The sequence below is a fragment of the Hyla sarda genome, chromosome 4 (assembly GCF_029499605.1).
Source record: "Hyla sarda isolate aHylSar1 chromosome 4, aHylSar1.hap1, whole genome shotgun sequence".
Classification (NCBI taxonomy): domain Eukaryota; kingdom Metazoa; phylum Chordata; class Amphibia; order Anura; family Hylidae; genus Hyla; species Hyla sarda.
In genome coordinates, this window is record NC_079192.1 from 326,854,262 (window position 1) to 326,870,149 (window position 15,888).

At 43.4% G+C, this 15,888-nt stretch overlaps 1 protein-coding gene across 2 annotated transcripts in view; it reads left to right on the top strand.

Annotated features, from left to right (window-relative positions):
• The window catches only part of PRR7 (proline rich 7, synaptic), a 76,785-nt gene extending 61,641 nt beyond the window's left edge, over positions 1-15,144 (top strand). For both annotated transcript variants that reach the window (XM_056575013.1, XM_056575014.1), the window contains exon 4: positions 14,333-15,144. In XM_056575013.1, the coding sequence (XP_056430988.1) occupies positions 14,333-14,709 (377 nt within the window). In that variant the 3' untranslated portion in view covers positions 14,710-15,144. The remainder of the gene's footprint in view (positions 1-14,332) is intronic.
• The last annotated feature ends 744 nt before the right edge of the window (positions 15,145-15,888 follow it).

Consider the following 15,888-nt stretch of genomic DNA (forward strand, 5'->3'; position numbering starts at 1 on the left):
TCTAGTATGGACAGCAAAGTGTGTGTGGCAGGATAGAAAGCACTCACAGGCTGATGTACTGACAGATGCCCTGGAACAGGAAAATGTACAAAGGAGGGCAACTAATCTAGTATGGACAGCAAAGTGTGTGTGGCAGGATAGAAAGCACTCACAGGCTGATGTACTGACAGATGCCCTGGAACAGGAAAATGTACAAAGGAGGGCAACTAATCTAGTATGGACAGCAAAGTGTGTGTGGCAGGATAGAAAGCACTCACAGGCTGATGTACTGACAGATGCCCTGGAACAGGAAAATGTACAAAGGAGGGCAACTAATCTAGTATGGACAGCAAAGTGTGTGTGGCAGGATAGAAAGCACTAACAGGGTGATGTACTGACAGATGCCCTGGAACAGGAAAATGTACAAAGGAGGGCAACTAATCTAGTATGGGGCAATTTAGGAAAGAGCAAAGATTACAAGAATTACATTTCTTTAGTCTCAAGAAGAGGCATTAAAAGGAAAATATGAACTACATATTTGAAGGGAATGTGTTACCTAGATTTATTCTTTCTGTTCAGAGTCAGATACTGAAATATGTCCTTTTTTTCTAATTTCTTTCTATGTTCTTATTTTTTAGATTTCATTTTGTGTATATATTAACAGAAAGTCTTAGCATAGTTTTATGCCTAGTGGCCAGAATGGAAACTACAACATTCCAGGATTATTATATGTAGATAAAAATTAGGAAATTATGGTTCACATAAAAATCCAATAAAAAAAAAGAACAGGTCATTTTCTGTTGACACATTCACTTCATATAAATGGCCCATACAAAAATATTGTAAAAAGCTGTTTCAGGTAAAACCCCCTCAAAAGACAAGAGGACACTCCATCTGCCCCGAGAGGAAAAAAGGTTTAATCTCCAGAGGCTACAAGTCTTCTTTATCATAAGAATTGAAAAAAGTGTGCCACATATGGTTCTACCCTTTGAAGTTACGAAAACAGCCTTGCTGGCAGTGCTATGTTGTTTACACAAACCCCATTAAAGGATGCCAGAAAGTTAAACAGATTTGTAAATTACCTTCCAGTACTTATTAGCTGCTGAATACTACAGAGGAAATACTTTTCTTTTTGGAACACAGAGCTCTCTGCTGACATCATGACCACAGTGCTCTCTGCTGACATCTCTGTCCATTTTGGGAACTGTCCAGAGCAGCATATGTTTTCTATGGGGATTTTCTCCTACTCTGGACAGTTCTTAAAATGGACAGAGATGTCAGCAGAGAGCACTGTGCTTGTGATGTCAGCAGAGAGCTCTGTGTTCCAAAAAGAAAAGTGTTTCCTCTGTAGTATTTAGCAGCTAATAAGTACTGGAAGGATTAAGATTTTTTTAACAGAAGTAATTTACAAATCTGTTTAACTTTCTGGCACCAGTTGATTTAAAAAAAAAAAAAAAAGTTTTCCACCGGAGTACCCCTTTAAAGTTTATAGGAATTACGCAAACTGTGCAAAACAGCACAACTATCAGAAATGTATATTCTGTAGACACACCATAGATATCCCAGATGGGAATACCCCTTTTAAACTCTCATGCATGCAACAGTACCATACCTGAAACTGTAGGTGCTGTCATGTGATGCTTCATATAGTGCTGGATTACAAACTTACTTACCACAATAAGCCATTCTTAATAAGCCATAAATTAATAATAATTTGATGACCTGACATTTCTTCTGCAACATCAGTTTTACTAATTTCTCTTCATGAAATAGTCCAGAGCTTTTTTTTAAATTATTATTCTGCATTGAATATCTCCTCAGTTATTTCTCCTAGAGGTTTATTGATAAATTGAGAATTGGCCAATCAAACGGACAGTGTCTGTGGAGGAACATATTCCGTTGACAAGGGGTAACACCCAGTTGTAAATTTATTTATACATTTTCAGGAGGAATAATTTAGGAATGGCACAATGCAGAGGTAGAAGAAATGATTCTTCAGAATTATTATTGCACAGGAAATACAAGTATTTACATGCCAGGAGAGGCCACAGGTCCACTTTAAAGTCGTTATCCGGCCTCATGAATTTTTAGTTTGATTTAATATAAAAAAAAATTATTATATTATATTTATATTATATCCACCGTCCATCAGTGCCTGGTCCCTGCTGAGCACTTCCTGCCCCTCTTTAACTGCGCCCCCACAGCCTGGCTGAAGCAGGTCACTGAGCACATACCTCAAAGGGGTACTCCGGTGGAAAACTTTTATTTATTTATTTTTTTTAAATCAACTGGTGCCAGAAAGGTAAACAGATTTGTAAATTACTTCTATTAAAAAATCTTAATCCTTCCAGTACTTATTAGCTGCTGAATACTACAGAGGAAATTCTTTTTTTTTTTTTTTTTTTTGGAACACAGTGCTCTCTGCTGACATCACAAGCACAGTGCTCTCTGCTGACATCTCTGTCCATTTTAGGTACTGTCCAGAGCATTATATGTTTGCTATGGGGATTTTTTCCTACTCCTAATCTCCTAATCCCCATAGCAAACATATGCTGCTCTGGACAGTTCCTAAAATGGACAGAGATGTACTGTGCTCGTGATGTCAGCAGAGAGCTCTGTGTTCCAAATAGAAAATAATTTCCTCTATAGTATTCAGCAGCTAATAAGTACTGGAAGGATTGAGATTTTTTAATAGAAGTAATTTACAAATCTGTTTAACTTTCTGGCACCAGTTGATTTAAAAAAAAAAGTTTTCCCCGGAGCACCTCTTTAAACTTTTGTAGGGCCACACTACACCTTTAGGCTAGGTTCAGACTACGGAATCTCCAGGCAGAAAATTTCCGCCCGGAGATACTGAGTGCGGCCAGCGCCGGCTGAACCAGTCGGCGCTAGGACCGCGCGGACACTGCAGTCTCTAATAGACTGCAATGTGTTCCGCGCGGATTTCCGCCTGAAGAAAGAGCACCGCCTTTCTTCAGGCGGAAATTTCTAAGCGGATTTTCCGCTTCACAAATTCCGAAGTGTGAATTTGTGAACGGAAACCCATTCACTACACTAGACATTTTAGCAAGCGGAATTTCGGACGGAAATTTTACGACTGAATTTCTGTCGGAAATTCCGTAGTCTGAACCTAGCCTTAAAGGCGATGGACACCTTTGCATTTTTTATTGTTCATTTGCTTCCTAAATGCAAAATGAAGACACTTTCTAAATAGTGTTCATTAAAAATGTCCTATCATGTTCCTGCTGTGCAATCTGTGTTATGGCTCTTTTACACAGCCTGATGGGCGATCTCACTGATTGGCGCTTGTTTGCTGACCCCTCACAAGGGTCAATTAAATGTGGAGCTAAGCCACAAATGATTGCTGGATCCTTTGTGTGGCCTTTCATTTCATTATTGTAAGCCAAACTTCACCTGTTTACATAGGGCTATATGTAACTACTAAGAGTGTTTTTATTGGCCACACAAAAGAAACAATCAGCCAGTGAATGAGTGTTTGCTTATTCATTGACTGATCCTTGGCCTTTATACAAGGATTGATTAGCGCAAACGAGGGTTCCTACATACACTCATTTGCCCACTAATCGGACCATGTAAAAGTACCTTAAAGGGGTACTCCGGCGCTAAACATCTTATCCCCTATCAAAAGGATAGGGGATAAGATGTTAGATCACTGGGATCCCGCCACTGGGATCCCGCCCCGCGTTCTCTCCTGCAGAACCCCTTTTTTTTAGCTGCACAGAGCGAGGATCCCTCTGTGGCTGATGACAGGCGGTGCAGGGGACGGAGTATCGTGCTGTCACGGCCCCGCCCCCTTGTGACATCACGCCCCGCCCCCTCAATGCAAGTTTATGGGATAGGTGATAACATCTTATCCCCTATTCTTTTGATAGGTTGATAGGGGGTGAGATGTTTAGCCTCGGAGTACCCCTTTAAGTCTTATACCTAGCTTGCAGTGCTGAGGAATGTGACAAACATTTTTGTTAAAAACTGTTTCTGATGACTTTCAGCTTTCCCCCTCCATTCTTTTACTACTTAGAGATAGAAGAGAGAGAGATTATACACAGCAGCTCAAAGTGAGGAAACAGGAGAGAGCATACTTGGAGGGCAGCTCACACAGGATATTGATATGGAGGAAAGCTCACACTAACAAAAAAACTTTTTTAGAACAATGTAGCTTGTTCACTTCACGTTTTCTCCCATACGGGAGCGCATACGGCAGGGGGGAGCTAAAACCTTGCGCTCCCGTATGCCTTTCTATGCGCTCCCGTATGTAATTCATTTCAATGAGCCGGACGGAGTGAAACGTTCGGTCCGGTCGGCTAATTTTTGCCCCGTATGCGCTTTTTCCCTGGACCTAAAACTGTGGTCAATCATGGTTTTAGGTCCGGTTGTAAAAGCGCATACGGCGCAAAAATGAGCCGAACGAACGTTTCACTCCGGCCGGCTCATTGAAATGAATTACATACGGGAGCGCATAGAAAGGCATACGGGAACACGAGGTTTTAGCTCCCCCGTGCCGTATGTGCTCCCGTATGGGAGAAAACGTGATGTGAACCCAGCCTAAGATACGGAATCTTATGATCTTACTATTTTTAATGGGTGCTTTGCTGTTCCCACTAGAGTCAAAGGGAGTTACTGTCATTGTGTAAAATTGTCAGTTTGGCTGTTTCTAGCTTTCTGACCACCTCCTTCAATCACAAGCAGACTGAAGGGGAAGCCCCCCTTAAATGAGCACTGTGAGCCCCCCTTAAATGAGCACTTAATTTTTTGATATGTTGTAGTACTTATGTACTACAACATATCTGTAATATATTTTCATTATTTATTTTGAAAACCGGCCACTAGGGGTCTCCTTCCTAGTGGCCGGCTGCAGCACGGCGTGACGTCACGCCTGAATTCAGACCGATTGCGGCCGGGCAATCGGTCCTAATTCATTTACATTGCACTCGCTCCCGGCCTGTCAATCAGACAGGCGGGAGCGAGCGCATTGGCTACCCGGCCACTGGCTGAGAGCGGTGTGACGGAGGGAATGGGGGTGGGGGGGGGGTGTGTAGCGGTGTGATGTAGGGAATGGGGTGCGGGGGGGGGGGGGGGGGTTAGCGGTGTGACGGAGGGAACGTAGTAGCGCCGCATGACACTAACTTATAGTTCATCTACACAGGGTGCCTCCAGCTGTTTCACTACTACAACTCCCAGCATGCCCTGACAGCCAATAGATGTCAGGGCAAGCTGGGAGTTGTAGTGGTGAAACAGCTGGAGGCACCCTGTGTAGATGAACTAAGGGCGGAAGTGTCGGCCCCAGCAGTCATCAGTGACCGTGCCTGCTGGGGAAGTCTGCATGGTAGTGAGCACACTACCAGGCTGAAAAAAAGTTCTTTTTAATATAGTAAAAAAAAATTAAAGCAATGAGGGGGTTAGGGATAGATGTGCAATAGGCAGGGACAGAAAAAAAAATATAGGATGGTGGGAGCTACCCTTTAAGTATGTAGGTATGTCCTACCATTAAGTAGGGAGGTAGTCCCCTCATTAAATAGTTAGTTTTCTCCAGTATGTACGTATGTCCCATAATTAAGTACATAGGGCCCCTGATAGGAAGGTCCCCCTCATTTGGTAAGTATGTTTACCCCAGTAGATTGGAAGGGCCCATGATAGGTAGGTTCCCCCATTTGGTAGGTAGGTTGCCCTTAAGTAGTTAGGCAGCTAGGGCCTCCCGGTAGGCCTGTAGGTATTGCCCCCTGATATGTAAGTCCCCCCTGGTGCCAAACATAAAGTAACAAAAAGCTAACTTAACTTAACTATGCAGATCTGCCAGGCCTCATCCTTCTTTGGTGAAAGTGCCTATGATGAGAGGTATCTTTGCTCGTGTGTATCCCAGGACACAGCAGCCCTGCACAACTTATGGCTTTGTGTAAGCTGCAGGCCTGAGTCACTAAGTGACAGAGCAAGAAGCCAATGACTCCGGAAGCCACTGCCATGCACCTCTGACAGCTGCTTTTCTCCCTTAAAGGGGTACTCCACTGAAAAACTTTTTTTTTAGATCAACTGGTGCCAGAAAGGTAAACAGATTTGTAAATTACTTCTATTAAAAAATCTTAATCCTTCCAGTACTTTTAGGGGCTATATACTACAGAGCATATGGTTATCTTTTTGGATTTCTCTGATGTCATGACCACAGTGCTCTCTGTTGACCTCTGCTGTCCATTTTAGGAACTGTCCAGAGCAGCATATGTTTGCTATGGGGATTTTCTCGTACTCTGGACAGTTCTTAAAATGGACAGCAGAGGTCAGCAGAGAGCACTGTGGTCATGACATCAGAGAAATCTAAAAAGATAATCATTTCCTCTGTAGTATATAGCCCCTAACAAGTAGTGAAAGGATTAAGATTTTTTAATAGAAGTAATTTACAAATCTGTTTAACTTTCTGGCACCAGTTGAAAAAAGTTTTCCACGGGAGTACCCCTTTAAGAACAAAAGAAGAAGAGCAGCATACATTATAAAATGTCCTATAATTGATGGTTGCACGCAGAGTTTCTTGTCCTGGTCAGGAACTGTTCCCGTCCCAGCAATATGGATAGTCCTGCAGCACTCCAGTATTGTGAAATCAAGTGATGTTTATTCCATAAAGTACCGTATTTATCGGGGTATACCACGCACCGGCCTATAACACGCACCCTCATTTTACCAAGGATATTTGGGTAAAAAAAAGTTTTTTACCCAAATATCCATGGTAAAATTAGGGTGCGTGTGTGCGCATGTATACCCCGATACACCCCCAGGAAAGGCAGGGGGAGAGAGGCCGTCGCTGCCGGCTTCTCTCCCCCTGCCTTTCCTGGGGTCTAGAGCCCTGCTGCCGGCCCTTCTCTCCCCCTGGCTATCAGCGCCGCTGCCCGTTCTGTCCCCCTGACTATCGGTGCCGGCGCCCCATTGCCGGCGCCGATAGCCAGGGGGAGAGAAGCGGCGCCGACAGCCAGGGTGAGAGAAGGGGCAGCGGCACCCATTGCCGACGCCGCTGCCCGTTGCCTCCCCCCATCCCCGGTTGCATAATTACCTGTTGCCGGGGTCGGGTCCGCACTGCTTCAGGCCTCCGGTGTGCGTCCCCTGCGTCGTTGCTATGCGCTGCACAGCGCCGCGCAGTCCATAGCAACGATGCAGGGGACGCACGCCGGAGGCCTGAAGCAGCACGGACCAGACCCCGGCAACAGGTAATTATGCCACCGGGGATGGGGGGAGGCAACGGGGCAGCGGCGCCCGCAATGGCCGCTTCTCTCCCCCTGGCTATCGGCGCTGGCAATGGGGCACCGGCACCGATAGTCAGGGGGACAGAACGGGCAGCGGCAGTGACGGCCTCTCTCCCCCTGCCTTTCCTGGGGGTGTATCGGGGTATACACGCGCACACACGCACCCTCATTTTACCATGGATATTTGGGTAAAAAACTTTTTTACCCAAATATCCTTGGTAAAATGAGGGTGCGTGTTATTGGCTGGTGCGTGGTAAACCCCGATAAATACGGTATATTACATTTGTTATATGTCTATTTTATTATTCTATTCTCTATTCTATCTTCATCCTTTTCCTCACCTTCAACATATTACGGGCCTTTATAGTAGCCCAGCACAGTCTGACCTGGCATTAGCTAATGCCCATACCCACCAATTTAGCTTCCTTTGCTTTGTTTCTTCTGCTCACTACATCACTGGCACAGTCTCCTGTCATTGGTGATCTCATAGCACAGAAATAAGTGCCTTGCATCTTTTCTACCTCCAGGTTTCTTTGCCATTTCAAACATATATAGTTGAAACAGGGAATTGTAGGAATAAAGAAGGTAGCAGTGTCCTATGGGGTGCCACTTATGTCCATCTGTTATTTTGTATTGCTGTTGGCTATATATAGAATAGAGCTCAGTTCTCTTAATATACAGTGACATGCAAGTTTAGTCTTAAGTAGAAATTGTATATCTAGTCAAGGCATGTTTTCATAATAAAGTCAAAGAAAAAATTGTAGCCAGCTCACCGCTCATAGAAGATCAGTCCCTGGGCACTTGTTGTTTTTTAAGGTAGCCAGGATGATGCCGAGCCGTTCCATCGGTGCAGATAATGACGAAGAGAAGAGTATACAGCTACCAAAGAAAAAATAGGAGAATTAAAAAGTCCAAAATGTATTGATCCATGTTAAAAGTGTTTAAGGAAAGACACCCAGTGAGGATAAAACCCCCTAAGCCTACGCGTTTTGGACCAATGGGTCCTTAGTCATGGCACAGGAGAAAAATATTAGCTGACCTCATATACTTTCTGTGTAATAACACATGGCTTAGGGTAAACCCCAGTCTCCACCTGGAAGCTTCCAGGTAAAGACTAGGGTTTTCCCTAAGCCATGTGTTATTACACAGAAAGTACAGGGTGGGCCATTTATATGGATACACCTTAATAAAATGGGAACGGTTGGTTATATTAACTTCCTGTTTGTGGCACATTAGTATATGTGAGGGGGGAAACTTTTCAAGATGGGTGGTGACCATGGCGGCCATTTTGAAGTCGGCCATTTTGAATCCAACTTTAGTTTTTTCAATAGGAAGAGGGTCATGTGACACATCAAACTTATTGGGAATTTAACAAGAAAAACAATGATGTGCTTGGTTTTAATGTAACTTTATTCTTTCATGAGTTATTTACAAGTTTCTGACCACTTATAAAATGTGTTCAATGTGCTGCCCATTGTGTTGGATTGTCAATGCAACCCTCTTCTCCCACTCTTCACACACTGATAGCAACACCGCAGGAGAAATGCTAGCACAGGCTTCCAGTATCCGTAGTTTCAGGTGCTGCACATCTCGTATCTACACAGCATAGACAATTGCCTTCAGATGACCCCAAAGATAAAAGTCTAAGGGGGTCAGATCGGGAGACCTTGGGGGCCATTCAACTGGCCCATGATGACCAATCCACTTTCCAGGAAACTGTTCATCTAGGAATGCTCAGACCTGACACCCATAATGTGGTGGTGCACCATCTTGCTGGAAAAACTCAGGGAACGTTCCAGCTTCAGTACATAAAGAGGGAAACACATCATCATGTAGCAATTTCGCATATCCAGTGGCCTTGAGGTTTCCATTGATGAAGAATGGCCCCCTTATCTTTGTACCCCATATACCACACCATACCATCAATTTTTGTGTTCCTACAGTCTTGGAGGGATCTATCCAATGTGGGTTAGTGTCAGACCAATAGCGGTGGTTTTGTTTGTTAACTTCACCATTCTCATAAAAGTTTGCCTCATCACTGAACAAAATTTTCTGCGTAAACTGAGGGTCCTGTTCCAATTTTTGTTTTGCCCATTCTGCAGCACCTGAAACTACAGATACTGGAAGCCTGTGCTAGCATTTCTCCTGTGGTGTTGCTATCAGTGTGTGAAGAGTGGGAGAAGAGGGTTGCATTGACAATTCAACACAATGGGCAGCACATTGAACACATTTTATAAGTGGTCAGAAACTTGTAAATAACTCATGAAAGAATAAAGTTATGCTAAAACCAAGCACATCATTGTTTTTCTTGGGAAATTCCCAACAAGTTTGATGTGTCACATGACCCTCTTCCTATTGAAAAAACTAAAGTTGGATTCAAAATGGCTGACTTCAAAATGGCCACCATGGTCACCACCCATCTCGAAAAGTTTCCCCCCTCACATAAACTAATGTGCCACAAACAGGAAGTTAATATCGCCAACCATTCCCATTTTATTAAGGTGTATCCATATAAATGGCCCACCCTGTATATAAGGTCAGCTAATATTTTTCTCCTGTGCCATGACTAAGGACCCATTGGTCTGAAACGTGTTGGCTTAGGGGTTTTATCCTCACTGGGTGTTTTTCCTTAAATGCTTTTAACATGGATCAATCAATTTTGGACTTTTAATTCTCCTATTTTTTCTTTGGGAGCTGGATACTCTTCTCTTCATCATGTTTTGATAATGGTTAATACAGATTGATATATATGAATTTGCCCCTAAATTTACTCCAAATAAAAATACACCTTTTGAGATACTTTTTTGAGGAGTAGCAATGAAAAAGTTGCGTTTGAAACCGAAAAATAAAAGGTTAAAATGGGCAAGAGAAGACAGACAATACATATTAGATGACTGGAAAAGAGTAATATGGTTGAATATAAACGTGTAGTGTTTCAATCAGAGAGGAGGATGTTTGTGGGCTGCAGAGGAAATTATAGAATACTGTGGGAGTGCTTGATGCCTTCTGTCAGATAAATGAAAGACGGAGAAATGATTACAAGACAAATGACTATTCATACAGCCTTATTAGAACGTGTTATTCCCAACCAAGAGTCCACTGTTCAGTGCAGACGTTGTTTACTGGCGGGCGCATTAGAGTCCTTGATGGTTCTGGAGAGAAAGAATACAAAAAGAACCCTAGAACAGTCAGGGTAAATTGCAGGAGAATGTGAAATTCAGACAGGCTAGCAGGCAGAATCGACTGTAATCTCTATGGAGTAAACCTAGGGCAATGCGTAATCCACACTGGGTAACAGCAGAATACATTTTAATCCACTAAGGGTCATCAACCAGATTGTATTCCACACAAGGTGAATGAGAGAGTCAGTTGTAATCCATACAGATTAATCAATGTACAAGTCCCCTGTGCCCTCCTATGTCAGTTTGGCTTTTTCCATAGGGATAGGCATTAAAGCAGGGGTCCTCAAACTTTTTAAACGGGGGGCCAGTTCACGGTCCCTCAGACCGTTGGAGGGCCGGACTATAGATAACAAAACATGAATAAATTCCTATGAACACTTATATATCTTATTAGTGGACTACCACTTTAAGTACACAGCACAGTTCCTCCCACATTAGGTTGGCAGTATAGATCCCCCACATTAGGTTGTAGTTCCCCCACATTAGGGTTTGCAGTACAGTTCCCCAACATTAGGTGCAGTACAATTCCCCCACATTAGGTGCAGTACAATTCCCCCACATTAGGTGCAGTATACTTCCCCCATATTAGGTTGGCAGTATAGTTCCCCCACATTAGGTAGTAGTTCCCCTACATTAGGTTGTAGTTCCCCCCCACATTAGGTGCAGTATAGTTCACCCACATTAGGTTGTAGTTCCCCCCCCCCCACATTAGGTGCAGTATAGTTCACCCACATTAGGTTGTAGTTCCCCCACATTAGGTGCAGCATAGTTCCCCCACATTAGGTGCAATATAGTCCCCCACATTAGGCTGGCAGTATAGTTCCCCCACATTAGGTGCAATATAGTCCCCCACATTACGTTGGCAGTATGTCCCCCCACATTAGGTGCAATATAGTCCCCCACATTAGGCTGGCAGTATAGTCCCCCACATTAGGTGCAATATAGTCCCCCACATTAGGTTGGCAGTATAGTTCCCCACATTAGGTGCAGTATAGTTCCCCCACATTATGTGCAGTATGTTCCCCCACATTAGGCTGGCAGTATAGTCCCCCAAATTACGTTGGCAGTATGTTCCCCCACAGGCATACAGCCTCCAGCCATAAAGTATGGCTGGAGGCTGTATGCCTGTGTACTGCCCCATTTCAGTGTTCCGACCATCGCTCCGGCCATAGCAGGACCGGAGGATCGGTGGTCAGAACACTGAAGGGACGCGCCGCTGGTAAACACTTACCTACTACCAGCGCGCGCGTCCTTGCTTCTTCTCTTCTGCTCCGCGCTCGGTTGCCATGGGCGCACGCATGGGACGTCAGTGACGTCGCTGCGTGTGCCTGCTCCCGGCGGTCCCCGCGTTTTTAAAGTAAACGCGGGCCGCAGGGACTTCAGAGGCATCCTTGTGTTCCGAAAGCATCTTTCGGAACACAGGGATGTCCTAAGGCAAAAACACCCGGCGGGCCGGGTAAATGCGCTCCGCGGGCCGCATGTGGCCAGCGGGCCGTAATTTGAGGACCCCTGCATTAAAGGCATGGCCTCCAGCTTGCTGTTTTTGCTGCTTATTGCCTAATGTAGAATTAAAGGAAGAAGTGAACTAACGTGCACCACATGGTGGCTATTCATGGTGGCGTAGGTGGGTAAATCTGATCAGCTTTTACAAGGAGGTAGGTTCTAGACTGGATGGGAAATTTATATAAAAGTCATATATCTAGATTTTTTCATTAAATCATTTGCTATTGTGCCCCTTAAAGGGGTACACCGCCCCTGGCATCTTATCCCCTATCCAAAGGATAGGAAATACGATGTCAGATCGCCGCGGTCCCGCTGCTGGGGACCCCGGGGATCGCTGCTGCAGCACCCCGCTATCATTACTGCGCAGCCCATAATGCTCCAGCCCCTGTATTGCCCGTCATTACGCACAGAGCGATCTTGCTCTGTGCAGTAATGATAGCGGGGTGCTGCAGCAGCGATCCCCGGGGTCCCCAGCAGCGGGACCGCGGCGATCTGACATCTTATCCCCTATCCTTTGGATAGGGGATAAGATGTCTAGGGGCGGAGGACCCCTTTAAAGGTTGGTACAAACGATGAGAATGCTTGGGCTGGGGAAAAATGTAAGTAAGTAACTGCCTTAAGGAAAAGAATTAGAGGGTGGTTATCATGGTACATACTTTAATTGGTTGACTGTTATTAGTGGGGTACCACATGAGTCAGTACTGGGTCCACACATGGGTCTGTATTATGTTTATTAACCCTATAAGGACACAGACAATTTTCATTTTTTGTTTTCGTGTTTATCTCCTCGCATTTAAGAAACATTACCCCTTTATTTTTCCAACAACAGACCCATATAAGGGCTCAGTTTAAAAAAATAAATGTTAAAGCGCAATTTTGCAACTTTTAAGGATGTGGTTTTTACGCAGTGCAAGTTTTGTTAAAAATTACATGTTCTCTTTATTCTCTGCCAATTTATGTAGATTTCCTAAGTCTAACTTTTATTTTTTTTTACAAAATCATTATGCCTAAAATAGTCATTTTCTGACCCCTATAACTTTTTTTATATTTCCGTATGCTGGGCTGCATGAGGGCTCATTTTTTGCACCGTGATGTGTAGTTTTTCTTGATACCATTTTCATTTTAATGGGACTTTTAGCATTTTTGGGCATTTTTATATGTTGCAGGGGGTCCAATGAGACCCCTGTGCTAGCTGGGATGGATCATTTATTCCTTTAGATGCCTTGATCGGCATCTAAACGGTTAAAGAAGTCATGCCACTGCCCAAAGTTAGCGGTGAATGCCCAGCCACTGATAGTAACCGACACTCATTGCTATGAGGCCAGAGCAGCTCCTGTACTCGTTCCAAAGTTAGTTAACACCCAGGGCGTATGTGTACACCGTGGTGCGTTAAGTCCCGGGCAGCAAGGGCATACCTGTAAGCACAAGGTCCGCAACGAGTTAATGATGTTATAGAGACAAAATAAATCTGTTATATATATATTAAGCTGTTTAAGCTGTTTTGTTTTTGTAGAATGTACAGTGTTATGTTCTAAGGGGATTTGGATAAGTTGGAGTTCTGGGTAGAGAATGAGGTTTAGTAATGGTAAATTTAAGGTTAAACACTTGAAAAGGAATAATATTTCACCATTACATACTAAATGGATAAACACTGGGTAAAACTAACATGAAAAAGAAATTTTAAGGAATTCTAAACTTAACTATAGCAACCAGTGTCAGGACAAAAAACAAAGTTCTACAATTGTACAAATTACTAGTCCAACTGCACAGGGAATATTGTGTTAATGTTTTAAGCACCAGTGTACAAGAAATAAATAGTAAAGCAGAAACAGGTTTTTTGGCCTGCAACTAGAGCATGATATAGAGATGACATATTCCCATAATGGTCTATTCACACATACAGTGTTCTGCACAGATTTGATGCAGATTTCAATGTAAACTAAATGACTAAACACAGCTTCAAATCCTGTGCATCAAATCTGTGCAGAATACTGTACATGTGAATAGACCCTTTAAACATCATTTAGCCTTTTTCCATAGTAATACACTTCACACAAGAAACCAGCGCAGCTGCACTGGAGAAGTGATGTGTTTTGTGACATGCTCCTGTATCTGGGGAAATCTTATGGTATAGAAGGACAGGGGAGCAAGAAGGCAGGACTTCATATATATGCAGCTGCAATAAACTAGTGACAGCATCGTCATTATTGTTTTACAGTAACAAGAGCAAGACCAATGGACAAATTGCTGGAATTTTTTGTTTAGTTTTTCTTTGCTTTGGTTTGTCTATGAATATTGTAATCTTCTGATACACTTATCTGTGCAATGTCATAGAGTGCTGATGAAAATAGTCTTTATATTATTGCATAAAGCTATGTAATGTAATACACATTTTTATGAATTTTTACATGCAACTTCTATTTTCAGAGCCAGATTTATCTCAGCCACCATGTTATGAAGAGGCATTGCTTATGGCAGAACCACCACCACCCTATAGTGAGGTCCTCACTGACACAAGAGGTATCTACAGGAAGATCTTCAGTCCTTTTCTCACTGTTCAGGATGAGCTTGTTAAACCAGAACAACCCGTGAGCCATAAACAACATCTGGCAGGACCACCCCATACACAACCACTTCCAGGGGCCCTAAGTTCACCAATTTCACCAAACCCTCAAGAACCACAGAGGGTGAGAAGACCATCCTGGTCAGGCTCAGAAATTGGAAGTGGGGGTCTACACAGACTGCCTAGGGGCTGCCAGCTGATCTTTCCTATTCCTCTTCTGGGCAGGACTACAGCCGTTTGAAACATCGTGCATGGTTGGATCATATATCTTAAGAGTTGCTGTGGTCCAAAGAGCATAAGTAGGGAATGGGGTGGGCTGTTTACATTACAAAATGACAATGTAGAACTTAGATGATCAGGGTTTACATTCAATGATGAACTTTTTAATCAGGCAAAATGTTCTAATAACAGATAAATCCGATGCACTAGAATTGTTTCATTGACACTGATTGTAGGGACCCCAGAAGTGCATCTAGTATGCTTGTACAGCTTTCTGAGAAGACATGTTTAACTTGGACCTGATTTTGGGGATGTCCATGTTCTACTGTAAGAAGACTCACACAAACTGGAAGCCATCTTTATTTAATTATTTATTTCTTTATATTTTTTAGTTGCACTTTCTTTTTGTGGGATTAAAGTTTGGCAGCCGTGGTGTATATTTGAGCTGCTGGCTAAATCATGGGGTCCATTTCTGTATGTTGTACATACTGTGTCTACAAGAAGATTCTGTTCTTCACAGCAAAATGTTCAATACATTTAATCTGAAAGGGCTTCACATTGAACAATTTTAAGTTGTGATGTGTAAATGATAAAATCACGTGCCATTCGCCTAGTCAACACTGTGGATGCTAAAGTGACCTGTCCAATGATACAGATCTGAACATTTCATTTTATATTATTCATATTTGAAATCAAGATTCGATTGATCATAATTGGAATATTTTCTTAATTTATTTCCAGTTATAGGGAAAAAAAAAGGCTCTAAATAAATAAATGAAAATGAAATAGTAACTTCAAACATAGTTAGTAACTATGACGTCACGAGCTCCCGGCTCCAGCGTTCGGAAGAGTTTGTTCCAAACACTGAGCAGCAGAGTACCGGTGACACCTGCACTCTGCTTTATTTAGGTTCCATTAAAGGTAAGAAGGCAGATACTGTGACCACAACATTAACACTAAACTGTAGCTGTGGCCTAGACATCTTATCCCCTATCCAATGGATAGGAGATAAGATGACTGATCGCGGGGGTCCCGCCGCTGGGGACCCCTGGGATCTCGGCTGCAGCACCCACCTGTCATTACTGCACAGAGCAAACTCGCTCTGTGCGTAATAATGGCCGATACAGGGTCCGGAGCATCATGACGTCACGGTTCCGCCCCACGTGACGTCACGGCCCACCCCCTCAATACAGTCTGTGGG